The sequence below is a fragment of the Oryzias latipes genome, chromosome 13 (assembly GCF_002234675.1).
Source record: "Oryzias latipes chromosome 13, ASM223467v1".
In the NCBI taxonomy this organism is placed as follows: Eukaryota; Metazoa; Chordata; class Actinopteri; order Beloniformes; family Adrianichthyidae; genus Oryzias; species Oryzias latipes.
The window spans coordinates 19309362-19334921 of record NC_019871.2 but is presented as its reverse complement, the minus strand read 5'-3'; the positions used below and the strand labels follow the sequence as shown (position 1 = coordinate 19334921).

Sequence of the window (25560 nt, the reverse complement as noted above, 5' to 3'; positions counted from 1 at the left end):
GCCAGGAGGCCTGCTGACTCACCTGTACTTTTCAGAGACAATGAAAATGAGCCTCATTTAACAATTTAAGTGAACTCATTTAAAATGCTAAGTTGAAAGGGAGCTTCATCCAAATTTGATTTGATGTTACAAAGAGCCATGAACTCCCCTGGTGACTTGGTAAAGGGAGATGCCTGCATTAAAAAAATAAAGATGTTCAGCATCTTTTTGAGAAATTTCTCTCTGAAAATATGAAACTTTTAACCTATTTTTAGACAACAGAGCAATTAAAAAAATCTATTTTCTGCTTAAAATTCAACCAAGTAAAAACAATATTTGATTTCCCAGTCCAAAACAGTCAAAATGTTTCTGTTGGCTTATTTTTTATTTCTTTGTTTTAAGCTCGTAGTTCTGATCAACTTCTGTCCAGTTCATTTCTTTACTTTTCATTTACACTGCTTATATAAAAGTTGTGTTTGCCTTGACGTTACACAGCACAAGAGTGTAACTGCAGTGGTTGTGAAGCAGACAGACAGAGATTCAGCATATTTATTGACATTGCAGATGAGGTTTAACAAAGTCTTTACAGCTCCAGTGACGATAAATTTAACGTTTTTTTTGTTTCTCCTCCTTTTAATGAAATCAAAGCTCCTCTCTTGGCATGGTACCTGCTGCAGCTGTTCCCCCAAAACCAACCCTGCTGGGGAGCCACGTGAATATTAAACATTACGTCAGTCGTGCCGCTCCTGGTTAGCCGTTCTGCAGGAGCCATCTTGACTCAACCTGTCCATCCTGAGATAACAAAATCAATGAATGAATGAATGTCACTGTACCAATTGATAAATACAGATAAATGCATTTCCTGCAGAATCATAAACAGTCTGTTTCCGCTGGACAACATTATCCAATGTCTTTAGCTGCGCTCTTTGTGAATGTGATGATGCTCAAAGAAAACATTTTAAAGAAAAGGAGAAAAAAGTGAAAAAATTAAAATATGTAGTGTTCATATAAACTCCCGGTTTATAATATCCAAACTTTACGTGTCTCATTTAGTCCGAATCAGGACCGAAATTTTCCCTCCATCTTGTTGAACAAAGATCAGAAGAAATGACTGATTTACAGCCGGGAGGAAGAAGAGGAGAAAGACAGACGTGATGGGACTGATGGCAGACGAAAAGCTGAGACGATGCCGCAAAAGACAGTAGAAAAGATGGAAAACTGCTGGTCGCTAGGTGCCTGCCAGTCACCATGGCAACCTGTGGCGCCACGCTGTGCTCCTGCTGACATCACACCTGTTGAAATAAATGTGTGTTTGCACATGTGTTGCCTCAGGACCAATTAAACATCCAAACTGAGCAGGTGGACTGACAGGAGGGAAAAAGAAAGAGGTCGTTTTATTATGTCATAAGCAGCTGTTAGCATAGCGATGTGTGTGTGTGTGTGTGTTTCATCTTGCACATGACAGAGTCGGTGGGGCATCATCATCTGTAAAGATCGCAGCCGCCATAAAGCGCAGCAGAGCAGGACAGAGAAGTGTCCTCCTCTGCTTCAAAATGCTTGTTGTTCTTCCAAAACAAAAGGAAAATAAGAAGCTTTGTTTGTCCGTACTTCTGTGGATAAAGTTTGACTAAATTGGCGCATGATGGAGAGTGCCCCCCCCCCCTCAACTCAAGATGTTACAGACAATGACATCAAAGGTGTAAAAAACTATCCTTGTTTTTTTTTTTTTTTTTAAACATCAAAACAAAAAAAGAAAAGAAAACTAAGACAGGATTGCACTCACAGTCAGAACTTTTCAATTTTAGTTTCTGTTCCAATTCTCCACATCAAAGTTCAATGCTGCCCCCTGCTGGCCTGCATGGACTGACATTCTAAAAGAGTGATTCTTTTTTCTCCTTTTCATCATTATTCCCTTATTTTACTGCTGTTCTTCAACACAGTACAATTCTTTTTTTTGCTTTTAGATTAATTTTCTTCAGAGTTGGTCTCACTGAGGTTTCTTTACTTTCATTACCTTAAATGTTCTCTTCTCACCCTGGAACATAAATGTATGAACACCAACATTCAGATGGCTTCACATATATATATATTTAATTACTCAGTGTATTTTCATTTTTGCTTCTGCCTTCTTCGTTCTGTAGGCATCTGAAGCTTCATTCGGTCAAATGTGGTAATTTATTATTGCAAGTTTAAGATTTTCATTGTCATAAACTAAGACATTATAATTTTTAGAGTTTTATTTCAGATTTGTGCTGCTCGAAATGCTTCTACTTCCTTTCTTCTCAAAACAGAACATTGTCAACAGCGAGGTTTACATTTCAGAATCTTCTGAAGGAAACAGGAAAACAAAAGCTCTTTCAGAGCAGGTTAGTGGAACAAGAAGCAAGGGTGTGATTAGACCAAAACTCTGACCCTGAAAACAGCAATGACCCGTTTCTGCTGCAAAACGGAGCAGGTCTAAAAAGGGAGTGATGGATGCGGAGTACATCCAGAGGGGCAGAGGTGGTCCAGCCTTAAATGATTAAAGTCTGCAATTTCAGAGGTGATGGGATTGAAAGTGGGTTGGGCTCAGGATTTCTGCATCGCTGCACTTCTTTTGTAGTTTTGTTGTTCTTTTGTAACGTTTTTTGCGTTTGCAAAACACATTTTTTGAGTGCGTTGTGTCAAATCTCGCTTTTGTCCTATCTTTGATTTTGCTGACTACTTTGAGCGCGACTTAGCGTGATATGACTGCCACTGACATCGCCAAAAAGAAATTCGCATGCGTTGTGTGTCATCTCACTTTTTTCCTATCTCTGCTGAGTTAAGTTTCGGTTTGACGTGACCAAGCTGCCATCAACAGCGATCTGTTGACAGGGACAGCGATCTATCATCATTTCTAAACTGATAGTTATGCTACCAAAGTCTTACCTGGAGATGGTCATCCATGCTTTTATCTCCTCTTCTTTAGATCTACAGACACTCAACTCCAGTTTGTCCAGAACAAAGCAGAAAGGTTTTTAGTAGAATTTACCAGAAGAACGCACTGATTCTCTTGTCTTTACATTTGCTACTAGTAAAATTTAGAATTTATTCATTCATTTTTTAAACCCATTTTGTCCCGGGTTCATGGGGCTGCCGGAGCCTATCCCAGCCACTCATGGGCGAGGGCAGGGGACCTCCTGGACAGATCGCCAGTCTGTTCCAGGGCCACAAATCACACTCACATTCACATCTAGGAGGAAGCCGAAGTGCCCTGAGAAAACAAATGCATGCACGGGGAGAACATGCAAACTCTACACAGAAAGGTCCCCATCAATGTTCTGTTTCAGGGCCTTGAACCGAGGGCCTTCTTGCTGCGAGGCAAGGTGCTAACCACTGCCCCACCATGCACCCTAAATTTAGAATTGATTTTAAGATTTTAGTTTGAACTTATAGAACTTTAAATAAAAACCGGTCTCCAAATAGATTTCTTGCAGACTCCCTACTGTAGACACTCCCTACAGTCCTTGGGCCAGAACTTCTTTAACATCCAAAGAGCCCGGTTTAAACCTGGTGGAGACCTGTACAAAGCAGCAGCCCACAGACTCTGGAATTCTTTTGACCCTCCGCGTTCCCGATTCCTTTGATTCAGACAAGCCTTTAGGCCGCCTTTAAACTGCATGGTACAAGTGACCCAATTCCGATTTTTTCCTCTCATCTGGCACAGATTGGATATGATCGGTGAATGTGTAAGCATGGATTCCGTTTTTCTCAGATCGGATACACGCCTCTCTCATATGTGGAAATAAATCGGAAAAGAATCGGATACGTGCATTTGCGTGTGCCATGTAAGCAGACAAATCGGTTATTCCCCAGTAAATGCGAGTCGTCCGTCAGTGACGTCAATTCAGGAGACCATCAACTGAGATCACATGACTTATTAAGGTGCTTTTGTGCGCTGATGTTGCTGTCAGCGTGTTACCTTTCAGCCTCAGGCTTCAGCCCGTAGTCGGAAACTGCTGTCATGTCCGGTCCGGACGCAAACGGTAACTAATGAAGCGGGACACCGTTGCTAGAACAGACTAGAAGCTGTCTATTTCTTTGGGGGGCGTGTATGATGGGGACCGTGTGTGTGAGCGTGCTTGCGTGTGTGTGTGTGTAAGGAGACAGGGGGGGTGTGAGCGCGGAGCGGGGGACTGTCGGACACCGTAATTAAAAATAAGGTGTCTTGCCCAAAAGTTAGGGTTAGCCCTTTCTGACTTAACCCACTCTGCAGGCTGAGGGTTCAGAACGGAAAAGTGAACCAAGAGGAAATCTCCCGTGTGTTTCTGACTACGGTCGGAAAAGAGAAGTCATCGCGCAGGAAAGGTTCAACACTTGGATCAAATTGTTAGTACAGCACGTCTGCAAACACTTCCTCATTCAAAACTCAGAGAGAGCCGAGCAGCCCTCCTTTTTCCTCTCCCGTGCATCCCCTCTGGAGCGCCCAAGGCAACGCCTCATTCCGTCGCAGCTTTGCCTCCATGACAACCGCAATCACAAAAGTCCGGAAGAGGTCCGCGGAATGCGGAAATACTGCTACGTAGTCCTCAGAACGTCTACGTTTGATAGTTTCAGCATTGTATAGTGTAAATGCAAAAATCAGATACGGGTCACTTTTAAAAGATGATGTAAGCGGGTCATCAAGAAAATCGGATAGAGTCAGAAAATCGGATATGAGCTTCAAGACCTGCAGTGTAAATGCGGCCTTTGTTAACTCTGCAGCGACCTGCCTTGTATTTATTCATCAATTTTATTGCATTTTATTTGTACATTGTCTTGAAGTTGATGCATGACAACTGGACTTTAAATCTTCCTTGAAACAGATCAAGGAGAACCTTCACAGAAGAAGCATTTTGAAATATTGCTTTTTCATTTGAATTTTGAGGCATTTGATGCAGCTACATTTTGAAAATTAAAAAGCATTTCTGTTAATCCATTTTAATTGTCAAATTAGACATTTCTAAATGAATTTTGCTACACATTTACCGTGGACCTTTTTTAAAATCATTCATTCATTCATTCATTCATCTTTACCGTTTTTTCCCTTTCGGGGTCACGGGGTTGCCGGAGCCTATCCCGGCCACTTGGGCGTAGGCAAGGGATGCCCTGGACTGGTCCCCAGTCTGTCGCAGGGTAGAATATCCTCAATCACACATCCATTCACTCTCACACCTATGGACAATCACACTCACACCTATGGACAATTTAGAGTTGCCAATCAACCTATGAAGCATGTTTTTGGACGGTGGGAGGAACGCATGCACGGGGAGAACATGCAAACTCCACACAGAAAAGTGTGTTTTTCATGTCCCCCAGCTGGGACTTGAACCAGGGGCCTTCTTGCTGTGAGGCAAGAGCGCTAACCACTGTGCCACCGTGCAGCCTGCTTTTTTCTTTTTTCTTTTTTTTTTAAATGAAATGTCAAATACCATTTTCTTTATCATTTTAATTAAGTGACAGAATAAGCTGTGTTGAGGAAGGAAAAGAAAAAGCATTTTGAAGTATTGCTTTTTCTTTTTAATTTTGAGTCAAAAAATGCAGCTACATTTTGAAAATTAAAAAGCATTTCTATTAATCCATTTTAAATGTCAAATTAAACATTTCTAAATGAATTATGCTACACATTTACCAGGGAACGTCTTGAAAATGAAATGTTAAATACCATTTTAATTTTAATTAAGTGACAGAATAAGCTGTGTTGAGGAAGGAAATGAAAAAGCATTTTGGTGGATTGCTTTTTCATTTTATTTTTGAGTCAAAAAATGCAGCTTCATTTTGAAAATGAAAAAGCATTTCTGGTTTTGACTTTGCTTTTTATTTATGCTACAGAATCGCTTCCATAGAGCGGAGGTGTGTGTGTGTGTGTGGGGGGGGGGGGGGTCGATATGTTCTGTGTTCAGAGGACGGAGCATTAATAAATGCATTCTGAACTGTGAAAAAGTATTTCCTTTATGTAAAAAAGAACTTGTTGTTTTGTTTTTGGAATTTTTTTTTGTTCATAGCTGCATATTTTGTCACAGAGTGTAATTGTAAAATGAAGCTTTTTAAATTGTGTGCGTTTAATGTTAAAATTGTCCTCGTTGGTCACCGATAAGCCCTTTTTTTAGTAGAGTCGACTACTAAAACAGTCGACTCTTTATAATCTACAAAATCGTGCACTCTGCCAGTCAACCACACTAACAGCTATGTGTGTAAAGATCTGCTGGCTTCAGCTGCTCAAGCTAGGGGTTGCAGTGGCTCAGGCAGTTGAGAAGGGGCGTCCAATGATCCAAGGGTCGGCGGTTCGATCCCCGCTCCCACCAGCCAACTGTCGTTGTGTCCTTGGGCAAGACACTTCACCCTCATTGCCTCCATTGTGGCTCCCCTGGCGTGTGCGTGTGTATGAATGATCCCGGTGATGGTCAGACCAGGTAGGCGCAAAATGGCAGCCACGCCTCTGTCAGTCTACCCCAGGCCAGCTATGGCTACAACCGTAGTTTACCATCACCAAGTGTGAATGAATAATGGACACAATGTAAGCACTTTGAGCGTCTGGAAAAGCGCAGATAAATCAAATCCATTATTATTATTCAATAAACCCGTTCTGAACTGCCTGGTTGGAATGAGGTTTCATTGTCTGAGTGAATGTTCCATTTTGACGTGCGCTTGTTTTATGTGGCACAGATCAGCATCACTGCTCCCACTGAGAGCAATGTTCTTCACATTATAGGTGAGTTAAAAATACACAGTAATCATTTGTCAATATGTCCCCTCTTGTGTGCGGCCCGGACCTTTGCTCATTTTTCCGTATTTGGCCCTCACCAAAAATACTTTGGACACCCCTGTTTTAAAATAATGTCAAGTTTTTGTCAGTTGGTTTTGGGTATTTTTTTGTTCCTGTGGTTTTTAAGGTATTTGAGTGAGTCTTGTTTGTTTTTGAACAACAGTTCTGGCTCAGAATCATATTAATAACAGAATTAGCTCAATGGGATCCTTATCCAAAAACACAAACCTTTTTCTAAAAAGAGCAGAGGGAAGTTTGGAGGAAGTCTGTAAAACTTCAGCCTCCTGCTCATCCACAGAAATGTCCAACACAGAGGAGCAACTGATTCCACAGCTCCGAATGGACGACTGATGTTTGCTTTGTTAGATTATATTTTACACTTCTGCATAGATGAAGAGAACAATAAAACAGGCAAACTTATTATGAATGCCACAGCATGTTCCACTAGAAAAAGAGTTTATGATAAAAATGTTGGAATGATGACAACAATGAAAGGATAAGGAGTTCTAGTACTATTACTAGAACAAATAGTAACAGGATTTCATTTATTTTCTACTTTGTCAGGACTCTCATGAGACTGAATGTAGTTTACAAGATGTAAAACTCTGTGTTCTTTATTTATTCATATGATTTTTAAAAAGCTCTAAAGATCCAAGAGTCAGTCACTCATTTTCTACATTTGACATTAATGTTTTTCTCTGTTTATGTCATACATTTTAAAAGTCTTTATAGATTCATTTTGAACAAATTTTGAACACTTTCAAATGAAAAAAAATGAATTTAAAATGATATTCATAAAAAATTATCTTTTTTCTGCATTAAAACGTTTGGACTGACTGCACCCATGTGTGTGCGTGTGTGTGTATATTTGTGTGTGTGCATCCGTCACCTAATTTATTACAAAGAATAGATGAAGGTTAATTTCTTCACCTGTATTTACAGACCGTCTGTTCCTGCTGTCTGGTATACAGTCGTATTTATTGTCTTACAAACCATGAATGACTTTACAGGAGGACAAAGGAAATGTGTACTGAAGGGCTTTGGATCTACACATGCTGTCCACAGGTTTTAGAAGAGGACAGTTACTGCAATAACTCCCTGACTGGGAGAACAGGGCCGCTGGAGATCCAGATTTCAGAGAGAGGTCCTTCAAGATGCAGCTTTGATCCATTCTCAGAGAAGAACCCAGGGTCATAGGGAGTTTTGGATCTTTGATTTCCAGAAACCCTCACCTGGGTGACCCAACTGAAAAGTCAATGATGTTCATATAAAGGCTGTGCTGAAGTGATTGTCTTTGTCAAGGTGCAGATGATGTTTCTATGATACGAGTATCAGAATATCTGAAGAAATGTTTGATTGTACTCTTCTTCTCAGACTTTCACTAATCTAATCAAGAAAACAACCTTTAAAAAAGTCTCAACATTAGTGGAAAACTCTTATATTATTACAACTGCTGTGACACTGGAGATCTAAGAGCTTCCTGGTTGTTTGAAGACTCTTTCCAGAAGCTTTTTCTAAGGTCTGTCGTTTCAAATTGACTCACAGTTTGTATTAAGTAAAACATGAAGTTCAATGAATGGCAGCACACTCATCAACAGCACAGACCTCATTATCGAAAACTCACATGTCCAAACCAGGTACATAAAACAAGCAAAAGTGTGAGAAAACTTATAAAAATCGATGCTAGCTTCATTTAAAGCTATAGACTGGCAGACATTAACATCGGAGAAGGATTGATGCATAATTAAAATGTTATTTTCAGGAAACCACAGTTCATTTGGTGCCTTTTCTCATTTCAAATGACAGCTTTGATCATGTCTAATGACGAAACAAGGGTGTTCGTTTGGAACATGTGGACAGGTATTTGAATAACTGACGTCAACTTGATTTGTGTTCTATTTGCTACTTGAAAACAAAATAAACCTCACTAACAATAATCCTGAATTCCACCCAAAGCAAAGGTTTGAAAGCAGCTGTTGGCTTCCACACTTACTCTGACACTTTGCACAGCGTCCCTTGAACTCAAGCAGGTCGAGACTTCTGCTGCGGTCACTGAGGGATCGTCTCTGGCCGCTCTCCCTTAGCCGAGCAGCTTCTTCTTTGGCGTGCACACCGAGGTCCTGGGTGTAACGCCCATACATCTGAAAATAAAGAGAAAAACCCAAATTTAGATTTGACATTTGGAGAAATGCAGCAGCTCATAGCGAAGCTTTTGTTCGTGGCTTCACCTTTCCATCTTTTCAGAGTGAAAATAATCCAGAAAGAGAGGGAGGTCAATGAGTTTGTGTTTTAAGGACAATAATCGCACACAGTGCGCCTGCTGAGACCCACGGTGTTGTCGGTGCACCACCGGTCCCCTTCAGGAGGTAAATGAAGCCCTTAGTGTTTTCCAGACCTCTGCTACACCTTCACAGAACAGTACAAAGTTGACACTCAACAAAGCTACCATCCATTTCTAAAGGAACCCTTTAGATAATGCAGAGTCAGCAGAATGACTGACAGGAAGTTTTGTTGAGCAACCAGCTTAACATCTCAGTATTTTTAGCTGGTCATCACAACAATTCAAGCTTTCCAAAAAACCTGACAACAATTCAACGCGCACGTACACAAAGAGACACCTAATATAGAAATCTATACATTTAAACATCCCAAAAGTAAATGGACATCAAACATTTATGAAATTATACCAAACACTAAAAGAAAGCTGGTAAAAACTACATTCAATCCCAGGTACCATGACAGCGCAACTGACATCTAATCAATCCTTCACAACAACATTGTTCTAAACCATACATCTTCAGCAAAACAAAAATATTCCACCTTCAAACCCTGTGGAGCTCAACACTGATGGACAAAATTCTCCTTATGTTATATGAGCACATCTGTGGGGGGCTGAGACCTTATCACACAAGCTATGCTGATAATCCTGAACCTGAAGAAAACCTGTGTAACAGCAGCAAGTTTAAGGATTAAACAGAAAAAAGCAAATAGCTGTTTATTTGTTGGTCAAAATGAACAGAGATAACCTAACTCATCTTAAAATGAAGATTCATTTTTGTTTTAAATTCTGACTTTATTGCATTTCTTTAAAACTTAAATAAATAGTAATCCGACTAATCTCGTGCTGAATTACTAGTATCAAAACCAAATTACTATAGTCCGCCAAGCCATTTTTGTTGCAGAAAATATTTTTTTCTAGCATCTGAAACTCATTTAATAATACATGAACCAAAATAAACAAACACGACCCAAAACAGATCTTATTTTTTTATAATTTCATTACATTTAATGTTTCATTATTGAAAAGACAATTTTATTTAATTTGGCAATTAAAAGTGCGACTAACAATTGGTGAAGACACGAATTAACTCACAAGAGATTACAACTTGTTGGGTCGCAACCAATGAAACTTTTGATCCTGTGTCTCCAGGTGAGACAGAATTTTAAAGTTTTCTGCAGAATAATACACCTTGGTTTCATCACCATTGGGTCACACTTTACCAAGCAGGCAGAGTTTATTTTGTTGAGAAATTGTTTTTTTTTAACATCCTTACATCTGTCTTTGTAATTAAATGGTGGTCAGATTTGCCTAAAAAGCTACAACTCGTCATCTCCTGAAGAGTTTCATTGTTCCCAGTCTGATACCTGGTGTTGTTTGTTTTCATGTTTTCATTTATCAGACTAAGAGTAGAGCTGCCACATTCAATCGGCAAAATGCCAGATAAAAAGAGACATTATAATTATTTAGTCTTTAATTAAAAGTTCTTTAGCTGGGGGAAAAAAACACAAATATAAGGATATTTATTAACAATATTTTCAGATTATTCAAAAGAAAAGTTCATGATATGAAATTTAAAACATTTTTCATCCTAGCATTGTGCTGTTTTTTGTAGAACGGACTAAAGTATGTTTAACCTTAAACTTGATGACCTTGGCTTAAAATGGACTTGATCTACAGAAACCTTATATTTGGCAAAAGTCTAATTTTAATAGATTACGGGTATTGCAGCTTTAATCAACAAGTAACATAAAGCAAAGACCAAATGTCTGGTTCCAAATGTAAAACAAATTAAAACTACTAAATGATGCAGTTTTTCAAATGACCACAGCAGGCTGGCTTCAGAATGGCGGCTGGGTAGCTCGGTTGGTAAGGTGGGAAGCTACCATGAAGGAAACCAGGGTTCGATTCCCAGAGAGGAGTGAGCAATAGTACTGGGGGCAACCACCATATCAATGGCCGAGCAATTAACATCACCCAGTGAAGGTCCTTAGGCAAGGCCCTTAACGCTACCGCCTCCCGCGCGCTTTCGGCTGCAGCTCATCACTCCCCAAAGGGATGGGTCAAATGCGGAGGAAGAATTTCCCTTCGTGGGATAAATACAGTGTATAAAAAAAATTAAAAAAAAGACTAAAGGAACTTGCATCAATTCCAACTGTTGAAAAGAACAACTTTAAACCAGAAATAAATATATTTAAAACCTAGTTTCTTGGTTGGTACAGTTCTATTTATTGTGGCCATGGAATTTATTGGTTCATCTTCGTCCACTATAATCCCACCTGTGCCGTCAGAGATCATGGCAGAATGAGAATTCTTCCTTTACCCTAATTCTTCTCCCCACCCCTACATTAAGCAAACGAAGAGTTATGGAAAAACAGTGTCTTTTAAAATAGGCATCACTACTACTCGATGATGTCATCAGTAGTGGAGCTGCTTAATCTTGGAAAATAGACAACATTGGTTTTATAACTTTAAAAAGGTCATGCAAAACAAAAATCAGTGCTTACATTTCAATGTAAACTTCTGTGCTTCAGAGCACAACCACGTGAAGAAAAGCGCTTCTCTGCGGCACAGCGCTGAACCCCCGCTAACATGGTTAGCCCTTGGAAAAAAACGATTTTGGACAATCCTACCCCTCCAAATGCCCCTACAATTGGAGGGGTAGGGAGAAGCTGTAGGGGTAGGGGAAAAATTCGGATTCGGCCCATCGGTCCAGTTAATATAAGTCTATGAAAAACCTGAAGTTCAGATGAGACTAAATATCAGATGTACACATTATTTTAACAGTTTTAGAGAGCGGTACACCACAGATGGGGTACATGAATATATGTGGTGGTGCAGCTTGTTGTGATACCTCACAATGCAAGAATGCTCCAGATTTAAACCTGCTTGTTAGTTTAGAGTTTGGTCTTCATGTGGCTTCCAACCACAATGAATGTTAATTAGCAGGACTGAGTGTGCATAGTTGTGTGACTCTATATGCAAGCCTTCAGAATGACCAGAGTGACCAAAACATTGACAAAACATTTGCAATTTCCATGCATTGTTAGCAAACAGGAAGTGGAGTTTTAGGAAGCTTTAGATTTTCTCTACCAAACACCTGATGCCTCACCAGAACCAGGGGGCACTCAAGGTGAAAGGATCTGACTCAGCCTTGGTGTGAATGACTGCAGTCCAGGTATTCCTGATAAAAACAAGTTTCCGTTTATCAAACAGATGTTTAAAGTAAAAGCAGCTTGAAATGTGGACAATCTGACAGCTGAGACACACAGCTGATAAGAGACTGAACATCCACTGATGTGTCAACGCTGACTTTATCACCAAGAACTGCCAGACTTGCAAAGACCTGGGGATCCGCTTCAAGGAGGACTTCAGTAAAGCAGACCGAGAAGCTCGAGCGGCCGTCTGGCCTATGATGGAGCGGGCCCGAGCAGAAGGGAAGAACGTCTATTACAGGGGCCATGTGGGATACATCAACGGGACTAGAGTCACTATGGAGTGAAATATTAACAAGGAGGTGACCTACCTATTTTGCATTAAAGAGTTCATATCATTTTGTTTAAATTGTTTTTTATTCTAGTTATTCTAAGTTTTAACATTTAAGTCATTTTGTTTACATAATAGAGTAAATCTAAGTTAAGTATTTTATCCTTTATTTTTACATTTTACCTTTTTCTTAAAAGTATTTTTTCTAAGATGCGAAAGGTTTTAATTAATATGGTTATATAATTTGTTATAACAATTTATATTGTTTTCCAGTGAAACATTTTCATGAAAATCATCATATAATGGTAAAATTCTCAGTTTCATATTTAGTAAATAGTTAGGGCGCAGCTAACCCTTAATTTAAGACACCAGCTTCTTTTATCTTAAATTTTCTCTTTTTTTGTTTTTTACATCATTCTGTGTTTTATTTTATGTCTTTAACTTCTGTGTGGTCTTTCATTTCGCTAAATACTAGGGGTATTAGGGATTCTGTTGAAAGAAAATCACTTTTTTTATTTTTTGCAAAAACCAAAAAGTTCAATGTTGTTGTCTACAAGAAACTCACTCCAACGAGACTGATGAAAAGTTTTTGGCCAATCAGTAGGGAGATAAAATCCTTTTCTCTCATGGCACCAATCGGTCAGCAGGGGGCGCTATATTACTGAATAGTTTTTCTGGCAAGCTTTTAGTTACAAAAAGAGATGGTTCTGGTAACTGGTTGATTTGTGTTTTTATGAAAGATGATAAATTTGTTATTCTGGGAAATGTATATGTATATAACTCTGCAGCGCAAAACAAAATCATGTTTTCAGATTTTACAAATTCTGTTAAAGAGCTAAACCAAATATATCCTAGCAGTAATTTAATCATTGGAGGTGATTTTAATATGGTGGAAGATGAATACCTTGACAGATTTCCCTCAGCATTTCAAAATCATCATTATAATCCAGTTCTTCTTCATTTATGTAGAGATTTAAATGTTTCTGATGTCTGGCGCCGTGATAATCCTGATGTTCGAGCGTTCACCTGGTTTAAACCGGACGGATCTGCTAAATCTAGGTTGGAATTTTGGTTAACAAGTGAAAATCAACAGAATTTTACATAAATAGCCAATATTTCTGCTGCACCATTAACAGATCATTCTATGATTAAACTTATTATTCAACCTCGCAATAATCCTAAAAACAAAGGTTACTGGAAGTTCAACTCTATTGGAGACTGAAGTTTATTCTCAAGCGATTATAAATGAAATCCAAAAGATAACTAAAGACAGACAGTTTACCACTCAGAGGGAGAAATGGGAATTTTTAAAATTCAAAGCAAGACAGATTTCCATAACTCCCAGCAAAAGATTGAGTAGAGATGGTTAACAAAAAGAAATGGAAATTATTAGAGAAATTAACTCTATTTGTTGTAAATCTCTATTGAGTGAAGGTGAGAAACAGAGACTCTCATTATTGCAAACCTTGCTGGATAACATGTACGTCTCTAAAGCCAAAGGTGCTTTCATTAGATCCAGAGCTAAATGGGTTGAAGAGGGAGAGAAAAGTTCGGCTTACTTCTGTAGACTAGAAAAAAGGCGACAAGAGAAAAATGCTGTTAACAAATTAGTAATTAATGGCAGGGAAAGTACAAATATGGAGGAAATTAGGAGAGAAATTTTCCAGTTTTACAGCGGGTTGTACTCTTCCTCTTATTCATCTCAGGATGCTGATCGCTTCTTTAATCACATCAAGGATTTGGCTCCTAAAGTAGATAAAAACTTTAAACAAGTTTGTGAAGCAGAAATCACTATGGAAGAAGCAGAAAAAGCCATGAGAAGTTTAGCTTTAGATAAATCTCCAGGATCTGATGGGCTTACTATTAACTTTTACAGACATTTCTGGGAACACTTGAAGGAGCAGTTTCTGTTGGTCATAAAGGAAATTTCTGAGTTGAACATCCTTCCAACTACCATGAAGCAGGGCGTCATCACCCTGATTCCTAAACCTGGGAAAGACGCCAGACTAATTGATAATTTGAGGCCAATATCCCTCCTTAATAGTGATTATAAAATTTTAACCAACATTTATGCATCTAGATTAAAAACAGGACTGAATCGGATCATCTCGGACACACAATCAGGATTCTTAAAAGGACGTTCAATTCACAATAATATCCGGTTAGTTCTTGATCTGATTGACTATAATCAGTTAATTGAAGATGATGGCTTCATTTTATTTTTGGATTTCTTCAAAGCCTTTGACACGGTTGAACAGAAATTTATGTTTCAGACTTTAGAAATATTTGGATTTGGACCTAATTTCATAAGTTTTGTTCAAACAATCTATAATGATACAAACAGTGTAGTTATTTTACCAAATGGCATTTCTCCCAGGTTTTTAATTAACAAAGGAATTAAACAAGGTTGTCCAATTTCACCGTTACTTTTTATAACAGCAACAGAAATGTTATCAATACTTATTAAAAACTCTGGTTTCGGTAAACTCAATGTTCTGGGAGAACAGTTAGCCATCACTCAGCTGGCAGACGACACTGCTATATTCATGAAGGACAGTCATCAAATACCAGAGATCATTCAGACCGTGGATTTCTTCTCTAAAGCATCTGGGTTAAAACTAAATCTCAGCAAATGTGAATTATTGCCAGTTGACCATGCTGATCAGTCAGTTCTTCATAACACAGCTGTTAGGACTGGTGTGAAATATCTTGGTGTTCATATCACCAAAGACAGTAAAACAATGGAGGAAATAAACTTATGGAAAACTTTAGAAAAATGTAAAGCCAATTTAAACATGTGGTCACAGCGAGACATTTCTATTCTGGGCAGAGTGTTTTTAACTAAATTAGAATGTTTATCCAGATTCATTTATCCAGCATATTCACTCCCAATTCCTAAATCTGCAAGGAAAGCAATAAACCAGGCCAATTTCAACTTCATCTGAAAAAACAAAACCCATTATATTAAAAAAGGAACAATAATTCAGGATTACAGTGCAGGTGGACTTAAAGCCATTGACTTTGAAAGTTTGGATGGTATGATTAAAATAAATTGGCTTAGGTCTTTTCTGCAAAATGAAAGAAATATTTGGTTTCATATTCCTTCAAACATTTTCTCTCATCTAGGGGGCATTGATTTGCTTCTAAAATGTGACTTTGATTACAGAAAACTTCCTATTAAACTTTCTACTTCTCATCAGCAGGTGTTACTGTACTGGAAACTCATAAACAAACATAACTTTAGTCCACACAATACTCCCATATGGAACTGTCGGTATGTTTTATGTAGAAACAAATCTTTATTTTACAAAAATTGGATTGATAACGGCATTTGGTCATTACTACATATTATGAATGACAATGGAAACATTATCTCTTTTGAAACTTTTTCCATTAAATTTAAATTAAATGATAGAAAACAATATAACAATGTGATCAAAGCAATCCCTCAGACTTTGATCCAAATGTCCTCCAGTTTGGTTCAAAATGTTCAAGTTCAGCTTCCATCTCTGTTGTTTGATGGTCGACCGGTTAATTCAAAACTTCCAAACTCATTTATACGATCTTTTTTTTTGTTAGAGAACTGTTTCCAACATTTGACAAAAATCATTTTATGTCACAAGAGAGGAAATAAGCAAGTTCAGGTCTCAGTTCATTAAATATCCAATTTTCCCAAAATACAAAGGAATCCATTTTAAAATAATAAATGCAGTCTATCCGTGCAAAGAACTGTTACACATCCGTTTTGGTTTTCCAGAAAATAACTGTTCTTTTTGTGATATAAATATTGAAACACTTGATCATTTGTTTTTTGAATGTATGTATGTTTACAGTTTTTGGGAGGATTTCTTTTTTTTTTTTTTTTTGGTGCTCTTCAAAGTTTCCCTTTCCTATTTCTATTCAATTACAAAAGCACATTATATTATTTGGAGTAGTTTCCGGTGATAATCTATTTGATTTGACATTCAATACCTTGTTAATATCTGGTAAATTTTTTATTTACAAGTGCAGATTCTTAAAAACCAAACCATTATTCAATACATTTCTTAAAGAAATCAGTTTATATTTTAAATCTCTGACATTGATGAAAAACAAAAATGCAATAAAACTGTGTATTTTCATTGAAGATCACATGCTGTATCACAATCCCTAGTATTGTAAACTACAATTCTATATATTTTGTTTTATTTATTTATTTTTTCTTTTCTTTTTCTCTCTCTTTTTTGTGTGTGGTTATTATGTGTATGTTTAAAGTTCAATTAAAAAAAAATAAACTGGAGGAGACATCACGTGGTTCTTCGTGGGAGAAGAGCACCGCCATCTTGGTGAGGTCAAGTTACAACTGCAGTGCAAATTCTTTAATTGTGGAATTATAAAAAAAAAATCTGGGATGAGTTCTGCTTCTGGTATTCTTCCAAAATTGCAATGCCATTTCATTTACACTCAAAAAATGTTCTATTCGGTGTGGTATCATATAGACCAGAAAATACAGTTCTTAATATCCTGATATTGCAAGGAAAGTTTTATATGCACAAAAATAAAATTTTGAAGACCAAACCACTTTTTATAACATTTAATAAAGAGCTCTGTTTTTACTTTCAATCACTTCATTATATGAAAAAAGAAGAATGGCTTGAAATTGTTTAGTTTTGTTCAGAAATACAAACTTCACGAGTACCCCTTACTAGTATTAGACTATTTTCTATGTTCCTTTATTTTATTTATGTTTTTATTAATTTGTGTGTTATGTTCATGGTTTCTTTTTTCCCCTCTATTCTTTACTTTCTATGTTAATATGTTATGTTTGGCAATGGTGACTGATCTTCGAGGCAATATCGATTACATTGTTATTGTTCGTTGTTAATGATACTGTCTTTGTTAATGTATGATACCACAATTGTCAATAAAGTTTTTTAAAAAAACTTAGCGACGTTAACTCATTGGTCGTGGCAACTTACAGCCAATCAAATAGTGTGACGTCATCATTGGTCGAAGGACCCCAAAGGACCCCGAGAACATCCGGCAACCCGAGAACATCCGGTACACACACCGGCGCGAGGACGAGACGCCTTCTGAGTCTGCTCCACGCAGATCAGAGAAAGTCCCGCAAAGTTCAGATGGAATCTCAGCAACAAGTGTGCGGGACTCACCAGAGTTTGTTCATACTGCAGCGCGGGCTGCTCCGCGCCCTCCCTGGCCATGGCTGTCGGCTAGAGCGGCGGGCTGGAACCGGGAACTGTGGCCGCGCTGATACACACAGCCGTCATTTTATAGCCTTCATGTCCCAGAAAGACACGGCGGGAGCGAGGCGGGACTTGGCGGCGCGTTGCGTGGATGGACCCTCCCATCAGTGCAGGAACTTCAGGTTCCCATCCAGTTCTGCTTCTTCTCAGGACTTCCACTCCGATGACAATTGCGTTTTGGGTGTTTTTAACATATACTTGTAGCAATTTTCTCACGATTGAGGACATATATAAAGAAAATTAATCTCAAACTTGCACTTCTTACTATTTTTCTTTCTTCAAATTGTCGTGAAACAGGGGCAGTCGAAAAAACGCATATTAGTGAGGTAGAAACATGACAAACATTTCCCAAACATGACATTATTTTAACTATCATAATCAGAATCTCTTTTTAGGAGTGTTTTATTTTTTACCAAAAAGAGGGTCTAAGGGCAGGGATGCCCAGTTTAGCTTTGTCTAGTTAGTTTAGACATTCTCAATTGAAATTTGTGACCTTATGTTCTCTATGATTTAATCTTCACTATACAATTACTGGTATGAAGCCCATTGAGACAATTATTGTTTTAATATTGGGACTATTTAAATGAAACTGAATCGAAAAAACACCACTGAGAATGCTTTGAAAATAGAACAAAAGATGACCAGTGTGGAACTTTAAAGACAGAGATCAATTACCTGAAACAGAAGCAAATGTGATCAGGTTTGGAAGGAAATCTTTTGTGACTGGGATTCATGGAGCACAAGACTTCCTTAAAAAACCCTTTTAGTGTCACTGAGCTTCCTCAGAAAAGCTGTCAGTAAAAAGTGGTTAAACCTTTGCTCAGTACTAGTCAGAAATACTTTCATTCCACATTTGTAATCTAAGAACTTTTAAGCTAAACTGTTTCATGATACTAGTAATTTATTTCACTATCACGCTGCTCGGGCATTTTTTAGTTTGGATGAATATTTTTACTTCTACTTGAATAATTTTGAAGAACCTTTTATTTGACAATGACTTGAGGCTCCTCTTCTCTTCACTTTACAAAAATGATGGAAAGTTCTTTCAATGTCAGGTCTATTTTTACTCATGGAAGTTTTAAAATAGTATTCCCTTAGCAAGAAGTAGTCTATTTACTACAAGTAAACTCAGTCTATAAAGTGAGGCAGTAGTCTTGGAAGCTTACTTTTTTATGTAGAATCCATATATTGTAAAATGTAAACCTGAAATGTTCCAATTTAGTCGGAAGAAGTATTCAGGTAGTGTACTTCCTAAACAACATGTACATGGTCTATATAAATTACAACATTGGTTCTTAGGGCTTTCAGTAAAACTTGATTGTTTCTTCAAACATTGGTTCCTTATTTACTTTTTTTCAGTTCAGTCCTGCAGTCTGCTCATCTAAGGGGGAATTTAGGTCATGCAGGAAAAAAAATATTTCAAAAGCAACATATGAAAAAATAATAGAACTAACAGGTGTTTATATCAATATGGTTGATTTTATTCTGGGAAAAAGAGTGAACTGTCTGCTACACCTCAATGCTTCGTGCCAAAAGTAGTACACAAGCTTTAATTATGACACAATTTCTTCTAATCTTCAATTAAACTGCCATGCAATCAGTAACCTGATCCATTTGACCTTCAGTTTCTCTTTGACATTGTGTATAAAAATATATCTGAGCAGAACCTAAAGAAAGGGATGGTAGGGAACAAAAAGTTTCTTTAACTTTATTTTATAAGTCGTTCCTTTCGTCTATTTAAAAAATGTAAAACAAGATGACCTGTGAAGAATTAAATGAACACAACAAACTGAATACATTAGTGTTAGCACACAAATTTAAGTCAAGTTGCTGCAGAATTCTGCTAAGAAAAGAGCAGGAAAAAGTCTGCATTGGAAATTAGACATTTATATTTACACAATTCTACCAAGTTGATGACACTTAGTTTATTATGGACCCCCAAACCAAAAAACTGGAAGTTTAGCATTTCGATTAGAATTGCAGATAGTAACACACTGAAGATGATCTTTAAACAAGCTCTGCAGTCCGTCACCCTGCAGCCTCTGGCTGTGCATGCAGTCTTATGTTTGAGTGGAAGAGGTTTTGAAAACTTTCCTCTGGTAATGTCAGAAAACTCTGCATCAGTCTATAAATACCAGCTGTGTTCTCACCATCTGTCCAAAACGTTCCATCTTATTTGTTCCTGGGAGTCTGAATATACCCAGAAAAAATAAAGAAATACAATTTCTGTTGTTTTCTCTCAATTTTACTCATGGCCAGGATCCTGAATCCTTCATCTTTATTCTGAGTCTTATTTATTTATCGCATTTGGAGCTTTAAAAGCTCTCTCAGATGCCTCCATGTCCCGAAAATACTTTTTTTTACCATCTGCACCTGCAGGAAAACACAAGTTTCTTAAGAAACCATCAATTTTCACTTTTCGCAAATGTGACTTTAGCCAGATTTATTTTCATAGCTTTATGCATAAAACATCTATTGTCCCAAAGAAGTCACCCGCTGACTCTAATGATCTGCTGGATGGATTTGCACAGAAGTCACAAGGCCTCATTCCTTAGGGAGTCGGAGCGTTTGTGGAGCCGCGCTCAGAAGGGTTTATCCAAATCTGATTAATAATCTGGTTTAATCAATAAATGATGGCGAAGAGTTTTGTGCTTTTATCATTTTTGGCAAGACACCCCCCCCCAAAAAAAAAGAGTACAGAAAGCATGTGAAAGATAAACAGGTTAAAATCAAACACATCTTGATCATGAATCTGAATGGAGGTCAAACTTGATTTTCTAAGTTAACCAGATGTTACACGCTGGGTAATTATTACACGGAGGATTTCTCCTTCTAAAGCTGAATTACAATGATTCGTCTTTAGGAACGTAATACAGAGAAAGTCACGTGTTTGATGTTCTTTTGCTGTGATGTGAGACAAATACCTGGAACTTAATTATAGCTGTCAGTGGAGACTTCAACCTGAGGCGCAGCTCTATAAAAACAGACTCGTGTCTACACTGAAACAAAGCCCGTGTTTTGGGTGGGGGTACAGAGGGGGTTAATCATTATTGTGGAACTGCCTGAATGTTTTTGTGGTTTCAATTCCAAATAGTGTCAGGTTGTAGTTTAAATATTTGCAGATACTTCACTTGTAAAACCTGATGTAGCGTTTGAGATTGAAAGTTGATGCTAAGGAAATGAGAGTAGAACCAAACAGCTCAGTGCTGTCAGTGACAGGGTGGCTAAACCTGCCTCTTGCATGCAGCACTGCTGTTTCCAACCAGGATTCTGAGAAACTTCTGACTTCCTGTGGAAAGGGACTAGAGGTGTGAGACAAACAGAAAGACCAATCAGCAGCAACAACTCAGTTTTCCTTGACTAACCCAAATCGGGGTGATGAAGGCTTTAAGAAAAAAGGCTGACTGTGTGTGGACAATAGAGGGACTTCCTGTGTTATCCGTCCCATAGCTTCAACACAGAATTTCAACTGAGATCATAAGATGTCTGTTTGTGTTGGTGAAAAGACTTGGCAGATGAGGAGATTGAGAATGCAGAGTAATACATAATCAAAGCCGCGAGCGTACTTGTGTGGCCTGCAGTCGCTACACCTCCCCACCCTTGCAGCCCCTCTTTGACCGACCCTTACCGTCTCCTACATGCCCCTTACTTTAGCCTTCTGATCCTGCCAGCCTTGTCAGAGCTGCATGTGACACATTCATAAAAAAACAACAACATTTTTAACACCATAGCAACCATATAATGATTTGGTCATCTGAGGGTGATGAACAGGTCTGTGTGATTTTTAGAAGAATCGATAAAAGATCCCAGATTTCAATTGGCAGCAGAAGTTCTTTGTTAACCACGCCCACATTCCTAATATGTTCATATCCTGTGTCATATTGTTTCATTCAACTTGAGCCAACGATTCACATGTTCAATTTTCGCTATATTCTGGCAAAAAATGTGGAAGCAACACAGAAACTCCACATTCGTAAAATTCAAAATCTAAAACTAGTCGTTAAAAATCTGCAAACTTCTAGTTCCAACATTTTTTCAGAAGTAGCTTCTCAGTGATGCTTCAGGAGTCAGAAGACAATAGTTCAAACAACTAAGAGGAGTTTAACTTTGTAGAAGGTTGTAAAGGTTTGTTTTTTAAATTCAAGATGGCAGCCTCTTCCAGAGGTCAAGGCTTATCAAAACTTTGATTGTGGTGTGTGGGACATTCTGTGATGATTGCTCGAACAAAAGTTTTCTTTTACCATTTTGTATGAAAAGAAAAATTACACATTATCCCACAAAATGGCTGACAAGCCATAGGTCCTGCCAGCCCATAATAATTTCAAAGCTTCTTTTGGATATCCCTGACACTTTTTATTAGCCCAACAAGAGGTTCATTCTTTGACGGTTTCTCTCGCAGTGATGTCCCTTTATTTATTTGTTTTCATTTGTAGGTAGGTCATTCATTACCTACAAGAAGAAATCGATCATCCTGCCGATTCCAAAATCCCCTCAAGCAGACCCAAGAGTCCCTCTGAATTATAGAGGCATTAGCCTTCTGAGTACCGTGTATAAAGTGTTTTCTAGTATTCTAAATAATCGGTTATCTGAATACCTAGAAACAAACAAAGTCCTTGTAGAGGAGCAGAATGGATTCAGGAGAAATAGAGCATGTATTGACAATATTTATGTTCTGTCCTCGGTGGTGAGAGCTAGACTGCAAGAAAGTAAAAGTACCTTTGTTTGTTTTGTGGATTTAAAAAAAGCATTTGACTCGATAGACAGAGATCTTCTTGAATATAAATTACTTATGTATGGTATTAATGGTCAATTTTATAAAGCAATTAAAGCTCTGTATAAGGCTCCATTAGCCTGTGTACAGGTGAATGACCTAAAAACAGGATGGTTTTCCACACCATTTCGAGTTAAACAAGGAGATGTTCTTTCACCAACTCTTTTTTCTATCTACGTCAATGATTTAGCTCAAGAAATTAAGAAAACTAACTTGGGTCTTGATATCAATAATTGGAACTTGAGCATATTACTTTATGCTGATGATATTATTTTGATAGCGGATGAGGAAATAAAATTACAAGGAATGTTAAATACAATGAATGACTGGTGTAACAAATGGAGACTCACTATCAAAAGTGATAAAACACATATCGTTCATTTTAGAAAGCCTTTAGTACCTCAAAGTCATTTTCTGTTTTATTTTGGTAAAACTACTCTCATGTTTACTGATACCTATAAATATCTTGGTTTTGTTTTTCATAAAAATATGATGTTCTCAGAAGGGCAGCTGTTATCAGATTCTGCTGGGAGGGCGCTTGGTGCAGTGATAAATAAGATGAAGGTCTGTCCTGAGTTGAGTTTTGACACGTTTGGTAAATTGTAGGATGCCATGGTGGGATCTGTGTTATTTTTATGGGGTTATGAAGACACTCCTGAGTGTGATAAGGTTCAATACAGGGCAATGAGATATTTTCTGGGTGTACACAGGTTCACCACTAAAGCCGCCATTGAGGAGGACATGGGGTGGGAACCTTGTGTGATCAAACAAAGAGCAGAAGTTCTCAGATTATGGAACCGGCTGGTGATTTATTTGTTCTCATTTGTAGGTATGTCATTCATTACGTCAAAAATTCCTTTTCAGCAGGTACAAGGTGTTTGCAAACATTTGGTGAATTTTAGTTTTTGAGTGTGGCGGGTGTAAAATTTCCACTCAAAGGCACAGTAAAAAAGAAGACGAGTCCAGGACTGCTGTGAGACAGAAATAGCGGCATGTAGTCCAGATATCAGATTAACACTTATCCATGTTTCTTTAGCCTTCAAATCGAGTATTGAGACGCTCATTCACAAGATATGATCTATAACATCTCATGATGCTTTCGCATGAATTATTACTAACTGGACAGAACTTGACAATTGTTTTATAGCACAGCTTCTCATCATCGGTCCGTGATTACACAGTTGGTCAGACAAACCAGCAGGGATTTGAACAGATAAGTCTACAAACAGCTTGTAGTAGCATCTGTTCACATTCCAGCACAAGCTCATTGGCCTTGTGGTAAAATGTCTGCCCTGAGACTGGAAGGGCATGAGTTCAAAGTCAGGGTTGAGTCATACCAAAGACTCTAAAAATGGGGTCTAATGTGTCCCTGTTTGACACTCAACATTAAGGGGTTGGATTGGGGAGAGAGGCCGTAAAGCTAATGGCTCTCCCAGGGGATGGGTCAAATGTGGAGACCAAATTTCACACACCTAGTTGTTCGACAGCCAATGGGTTTTAACTTTAACAACACTGGACATAGTGGTTTGTTTCTGTTTCATTGTGGTTAAAACAGAAGACATTCTGTTGTTGGTAGTTCCTGCATTTTTAAAATCCTTCTGAAGATGCATGGATTTCTGCTGCAAACAGACTTTCTGTTCTCATGATCATATCTCTGGAGTTCATTCAAAATCTGAATGTCTCAATCCAAAGCTCACTAGGCGCCACACCTCTCCTCACTCAGTTTACTAATCCTTCAATCAAACTTTCATGCTTTTGAACTGAAGTTTGCAGAGGACCTGGAAAAAACCCTCACATTCACAATTTCCACCTGTCTGAAGTCACGCCTGTAGTCAAAAATACTTTTAAAATACTTTTTAAAGTCAGAATGTGTTTCTGAAAATACCACCAATTTGAATGACTGACAGACATCCACCGTTTGGTTTCATGAAGGTGCATTTCATTTGCAGAAAAGATGGAAACAGTTACATCTGGCCATGAAAACAGAAGGTGCAAAATACAGAAGAACCCTTTCATTTCTGGGTGAAGAATGCATAATGCATAAATAAAATGCATAAATATCAGAGAGTCCTGTTATGGCCTCAGAGTTTCTAGGGGCTTTTCCTTCATTGCATGTAATATTACAACATGCAAGCAAACAAAGTCAATACATTAGTTTGTAGAGGTGAGTCTCTTAGTATGGTTAAAGTGACTCCTTCCTTTTTGAGACCTAAAAGTCAGCACAGACTTTAGTGTGATTTCTGAACTATCTTAATTTATTGTGTCTTTTACTTTAACATGTCCCTGCTACAGTCTGTCAATGTTGCTTCTTCCTGTTTTCTTTTCCTTCTGGTGTTTTTGCTACCTTACATGTATCCTGTTGCCCTCCACTGGCTGCCTCAGCACAACAAAAGCAGTGCTGTGATCCATCGATCCATCCATGTTCCTAACCCACTATATCCCTTTTGGGTCAAGGGGTTGCTGGAGCCTGTCCTGGCTGCTGTTGGGCAAAAGCAGAGTACACCCTGGATTGATGGCCAGTCTGTCGCAGGGCACACAATTACTCATAGTAATTACTGTCCACCTAGGGACACTTTAGACTAACCAACTAACCTATGAAGCATGTTTTTGGACAATGGGAAGAAGCTAGGGTGCCCAGAGAAAACCCCCACTTGCACATGCAAACTCCACACAGTTGGGTCCCAGCTGGGATTCAAACCAGGGCCTTCTTGCTGTGATGTGAAGGTGTGAGGCACTGAGCCACCACACAGCCCAATGCTGTGATCATGGAGACTTCATGTGACCAGCGAGCTCTCGTTACAACAATCATTCAGCAAAACGACTCCTTAGCTTACCTGGTGTATAGATATTTGATGGTTTGGATGCAGTGAAAACCCAGGTCTGACCCTTTCCAATTGGAAAAGATCCAATCCTTACAGGAAAACTTCCTCTTCTTCATGTGGAGCCTCTGCAGAGGGTCAAGTCTTCTTGCAATACGTCAAATGTGTCTGAGATAATAATATTTTTGAATGTCAGTGTGTGAGCAAAACCTGAGAAA

At 38.3% G+C, this 25560-nt stretch overlaps 1 protein-coding gene across 3 annotated transcripts in view; it reads right to left on the bottom strand.

The window, feature by feature from the left end:
- LOC101162182 (chloride channel protein 2) overlaps positions 1–17772 on the bottom strand; it is a 97265-nt gene extending 79493 nt beyond the window's left edge. For all 3 annotated transcript variants that reach the window (XM_023961537.1, XM_023961538.1, XM_023961539.1), the window contains exons 1-2: positions 17660–17772; positions 8739–8886 (exon numbers count right to left, since the gene is read on the bottom strand). In XM_023961537.1, coding sequence (XP_023817305.1) covers positions 8739–8886; positions 17660–17710 — 199 coding nt within the window. In that variant the 5' untranslated portion in view covers positions 17711–17772. The remainder of the gene's footprint in view (positions 1–8738; positions 8887–17659) is intronic.
- Between the last annotated feature and the right edge of the window lie 7788 nt (positions 17773–25560).